The sequence below is a fragment of the Primulina eburnea genome, chromosome 3 (genome assembly GCF_022965805.1).
Source record: "Primulina eburnea isolate SZY01 chromosome 3, ASM2296580v1, whole genome shotgun sequence".
In the NCBI taxonomy this organism is placed as follows: Eukaryota; Viridiplantae; Streptophyta; class Magnoliopsida; order Lamiales; family Gesneriaceae; genus Primulina; species Primulina eburnea.
Genome location: NC_133103.1, coordinates 29,515,544 through 29,520,938, shown reverse-complemented (window position 1 = coordinate 29,520,938; position 5,395 = coordinate 29,515,544). Strand labels below are relative to the sequence as shown.

The window sequence follows — 5,395 nt, the reverse complement described above, 5'->3', positions numbered from 1 at the left end:
ACTTAGAATCCCAACTTCCCTGTGAAATCAATTGTGCAGGCACGTAACATATTTTCAAGAATTTGAATCACCCTCTCTGACTCCCCATCACTCTAAGGATGATATGTTGTGCTAAAAGACAACTTGGTGCCCAAAGCTCAATGCAAACTTTTCCAGAATTCAGAAGTAAACCTCGGGTCACGATCAGATACAATTGATACAGAGATTCCATGAAGTCTTACAATCTCAGCTACATAGACTTCAGCATAATGGTTCATTGTAAACGTCATTTTGACCGGAAAAAAATGAGCCGACTTAGTTAACCTATCAACAATCACACAGATGGAGTTGTAACCCTTTGGTGTTCTTGGAAGTCCTGTTACAAAGTCCATGGTGATATGCTCCCATTTCCACTGAGATATTGGGAGAGATTGCAAAGTTCCAGTAGGCCTTTGATGATCAATATTAACCTGCTGACAGGTTAGACATTCAGAAATAAATAACATGATATCTTTCTTCATACCTGGCCACCAATAAAGACGTCGAAGATCATGATACATTTAGGTACTGCCAGGATGAACTGAATATGGCGCTGTATGAGCTTCAATAATTATATCTTTCCGAATGTCATCACCCCTAGGAATACAAATTCTACCTCGAAAGGTCAATAAACCATCACGATTCAAACCAAATTCAGAAACTCCTGTTAAATCATTTTTATTCTTCAACTCTAATAACTGAATATCCAATTGTTGCTCCTTTAGAATACGATCAATCAAAGTAGAGCGAAGAACTAGTGCAGATAACTGATCTACTGTACCTGGAGATACCAGAGTTATTTCGTTCCTTTGAAAATCGAGTAATAACGGTTTCTGAATCATGTAACCCAATAAATAACTGGATTTACGGATTAAAGCATCTGCAATGACATTAGGTTTTCCAGGATGATAGCTAATGGTGCAATCATAGTCTTTTACCAGTTCCAACCACCTCCGCTGCCTCATATTCAATTCTTTCTGTGAAAACAGATAATCAAACTTTTATGATCTGTAAAAATTTCACACTTCTCTCCATATAAATAATGCCGCCATATCTTCAAGGCGAATACTACAGCTGCCAACTCCAAATCATGCGTGGGATAATTCTTCTCATATTATTTTAGCTGACGAGAAGCATAAGCGATCACTTTCCCACGTTGCATCAACACAGCACCTAACCCCCGCTTTGAAGCATCTGTATACACAAAAAAATCCTCAGTACCACAAGGAAGTACTAATACAAGGGCAGAGGTTAACTTATCTTTCAGAGTTTGGAATGCTTGTTGGCATTCTATGGTTCATTCAAATTTGATAGCCTTTCGTGTCAAGCTTGTCAATGGCAATGCAATTTTCGAGAATTCTGCTCTGAATCGTCTGTAATACCCTTCCAAACCAAGAAAAGTCCGTACCTCTGAAACTGTCTTTCGAATGGACCATTGCTTAATAGATTCAATCTTGGATGGATCGACTGTTATTCCTTCTTTTGACACAATATGGCCCAAAAACGCCACTTGCTCTAACCAAAACTCACATTTCTTTAACTTGGCATACAATTGCTTATCCCTCAATATATGTAATACAATCCTCAATGCTCCCTATGTAGTTCTCGTGTCTTTGAGTAGATCAGAATGTCATCAATAAAAACAATGACAAAAGTATCCAAATACGGCTTAAAGACACGATTCATCAAATCCATGAAAACTGAAGGAGCATTAGTTAATCCAAAGGACATGACCAAAAATTTATAATGACCATACCTCGTTCTAAAAGCAGTCTTGGGTATGTACTTCGTTCTTACCTTCAATTGATGTTATCCGGATCGAAGATCGATTTTTGAAAACACAGTGGCTCCTTACAATTGATCAAACAGATCATCTATTCGAGGTAAAGGATATTTATTTTTAATAGTTACCTTATTGAGTTCACGATAATCAATGCATAACCTTAACGATCCATCTTTCTTTTTCACGAACAAAACTGGAGCTCCCCATGGCGAGGAACTAGGACGGATAAAACCTTTATCTAATAACTCCTGCAATTGATTCTTCAATTCCTTCATCTCTATTGGAGCCATTCTGTTTGGAGCTTTAGAGATTGGGGTTGTACCTGGACTCAATTCAATAACAAATTCTACCTCTCGATCAAGAGGTAACCCAGGCACATCATCAGCAAATACATCAGAATATTCCTGGACCACTTCAATATTCTGTAATTGCACATTACTGTCCCTATTTACATCCGATACTAAGGCCAGAAAACTAGTACATCCCTTATTCAACAATTTAATAGCTTGCAAGCACGAAATAACGGGAGTACTAATCGATGAGCCTAGACCAACAATTTCATTATTCTCATGGTCATCAATTAAAAACTTCACGGTCTTTCCCACACAATCAATTACTGCACGATAAACAGATAACCAGTCCATACCCAATATAACATCAAAAGCAACCATCGGAATCACAATAAATTCAGCATACAACAATCTCGTACCCATCTGTACCGGACATGCCTTAAGGATATTTGTGGGACAAATTTCATCACCAGAGGGCAACATAATATTAAAATGTAACGACATGACAGTAGGTTCTCGAGATAAAGAGTGCATAAATACTTCAAACATAAAGGAATGAGTTGCACCAGTATCAATCAACGTAAGTGCTTCCTTTCCAGATATTAGAATATTACCTGATATGACTGAAGAATCAGGATTGGCTCCTTCTTTTGTCATCGTAAAGATTCTTCCTTGAACTTTTCCTTTATCAGATGAGATGGGACACTTCTGTGCTGTATGCCCCATTTCTTTACATCTATAACATCGACCACTTCCCATTAGACACTCACCTTTATGTGGCTCGCCACATTTAGGACATAATGGTCGCTCCATCTCTGAAGAAGGCGCCGAATGTTTATTGCATTATTCCATTTTGCCTTTTCCTTTGTGACCACCTCGAGTACTAGTACTTGCCCCTTGCCCTCTCGCTTGGAAAGCTTGCCTTCATAATTGCCGCTCCTTTTCAATTTCTTGTTCATCGTGCTCGGCAAGTAAGGCTCTTTCAATGATGTCTTGATAAGTGATCACCTTGGCCATATCAACATCCCTTCGAATTTCCGGTTTCAACCCACGAAGGAAGTGTTCTCCTTTGTCTTTAACATTTCAGCAATAAACGGAACAAACACGCATCCTTCTTCAAATTTCAATGTATATTCAGCAACAGACAAGGAATCTTGCTTCAACTCAAGAAATTCTTTAACCTTCTTCGGTTTAACTTCTATTGAAAAGTACTTGGCATAAAATAACTCTTTGAACTCATCCCATTTTAACTCGCGAAAATTGACAGTCATTTTTGTAGCTTCCCACCAGATGCGAGCATCTTTCACTAGCATAAACACAGAACATCTCACTCTATCTCTATCAATGAACTTCAGATAGTCAAATATAGCCTCCAAAGATTTAACCCATTCAAGAGCTACTGAGTGGATCGGCACCACCGAAAAATTCGGGAGGGTTCATACGCCTGAGTATATCATAAGAACTACCTTCGTTGCTTTCCACTCTACCCTGTCCTCTTCCTTGACCATGACCTTGGGTTGACGTATGCAGGCTCAACAACTGTTGAATTTGTTCACTATGAACTTTTGCTTGTTCTTGTATTAATTTACTGAATTCATCTACAATGTTGGTAGTCCTATCAGTGGTAGGGGTCTTATCATCCCCTTCAGTAACCTTTCGTTTAGGAGGCATTTCTGTAAGGCTTGAGATTTATTAGTCTTCATTGATGTGATATTCGGAAGATATGAGTATGCATGACATGTGATGAGAGGCACTAAATGAGATGAAGAAGTGTTGCACAAATAATAGACCGCACCAGCGTCTAAACCCAGACCGCACCTGCAGTTATTTAATCCTGAATTTTGAAGGTGATGCAAAAGCCACACCGCACCTGTGCCCTGAAATGTACCGCACCCGCGGTCCCGAAGGCACCACACCCGCGGTCGACGTTTATGAAAATTTAAAAGACCTACCGAAGCTTGAGCGCACCCGCGGTCCTCGAGATGCCGCACCCGCGGTCATACGTGTTGCTTGAAAAATAAGGACACTTGCCCTTGAACATGCAATATAGTGTGTTGTCTTCTATTCTTCAACTCACACATCAGACTACCTGAGAAGGAGGAATTCAGAGAGGGAGTAAGGTTCTTTAATCTTAGAATTGATTTGTGCAAGATTTAGCCATCCAAACTTAAATTCGATTTCGGTTTTGAGCTCCTCTCTTCAAGGGCTATCCTAAGGATGTAAGTTTCATTCATTTCCTACATGATTTGAGATATTGTGATTGGGGAAATTGTGAATTACACTAGATTATGTGTTCTTGTGAAGTTGGTGATCGTATATTCGTAGTCGGATCGAAGAAATATTATCGTATGAATTTGTTATGAACTTCAGCATATCTTGATTTAGAATATGCCGATTTTGAGAGTATGATGTATATATGATATTGATTATTCATTGTTGAGAATTGATATGGATTCTTGTTGAGATTTGAATTGACCGGTATCGAGAAATTATGCCGTTATGCCGTCGAAATGTACCGAGATTGAATATTGATCTGTATGTGTATCCTTTGAGTTAGAAGTTGATAGAATGCACTTTGATCATGCCATTTCAGATTTTATTGGCAACTTTGATAGCGAGACTTCGACTACGACAGATTGTACGACGAAAGGTATAATTCATGTTTTGTTTGGGGAAGAAACAACTCAAATGAGATTCAATTTGAGTTTCCCAACAAAATCACATACTAGAATAGTTATTTATCTTTTGATATGATTATGATTTGTTTATAGATTTATATTCAAATTTTTTGATATGATGATGCATTTATAGATGTATATTCATGCATTTAAGATAGGAGAGTCATTGGTAGATTTGCCAAACTTCTAGACGTTCGGTGTATCGACGCATAGGAGCAGACTTCCTCCGACTGTAGACATTCGATACAGACATGACCGAAGTCTAGGAATAAGACGTACCGTCACCCCGATTGGGAGGGTAGGTGGCAAACAGCGACGTCTTATTCACACCGGGATCCCTAGAATTAGAGTCGAGTCGAGTCGAGACATGATTTGATTTGAATTGCATGCTTATATAGATTGGTTTCATAGACTATGGAACAGGGGCGGATTTAGTGTAGGGCGAACGGGGGCCACGGCCCCCCCAAAAAATTTAAAAAAAATTTTTAGTATATATTAAATTTTTTTTAAACTAAATATATAAATGGATATATATATATAAATGGCCCCCCCAAAATGAAAGATACGTCCATGTATCTCAATGGCTAAAGCCACTTATAATGTTTCATCCGCCCGATTTCGAAACC

The 5,395-nt window shown here is 38.6% G+C and overlaps 1 protein-coding gene across 1 annotated transcript; it reads right to left on the bottom strand.

Moving 5' to 3' along the window:
* Nucleotides 1–1,132: 1,132 nt before the first annotated feature.
* LOC140827230 (uncharacterized) lies at nucleotides 1,133–2,904 on the bottom strand. The gene is made up of 2 exons (XM_073189858.1): nucleotides 2,034–2,904; nucleotides 1,133–1,212 (listed from the first exon to the last, which is right to left on the bottom strand). Exons 1-2 carry the CDS (start codon nucleotides 2,902–2,904, stop codon nucleotides 1,133–1,135), a joined length of 951 nt encoding a protein of 316 aa, XP_073045959.1.
* Nucleotides 2,905–5,395: the final 2,491 nt, after the last annotated feature.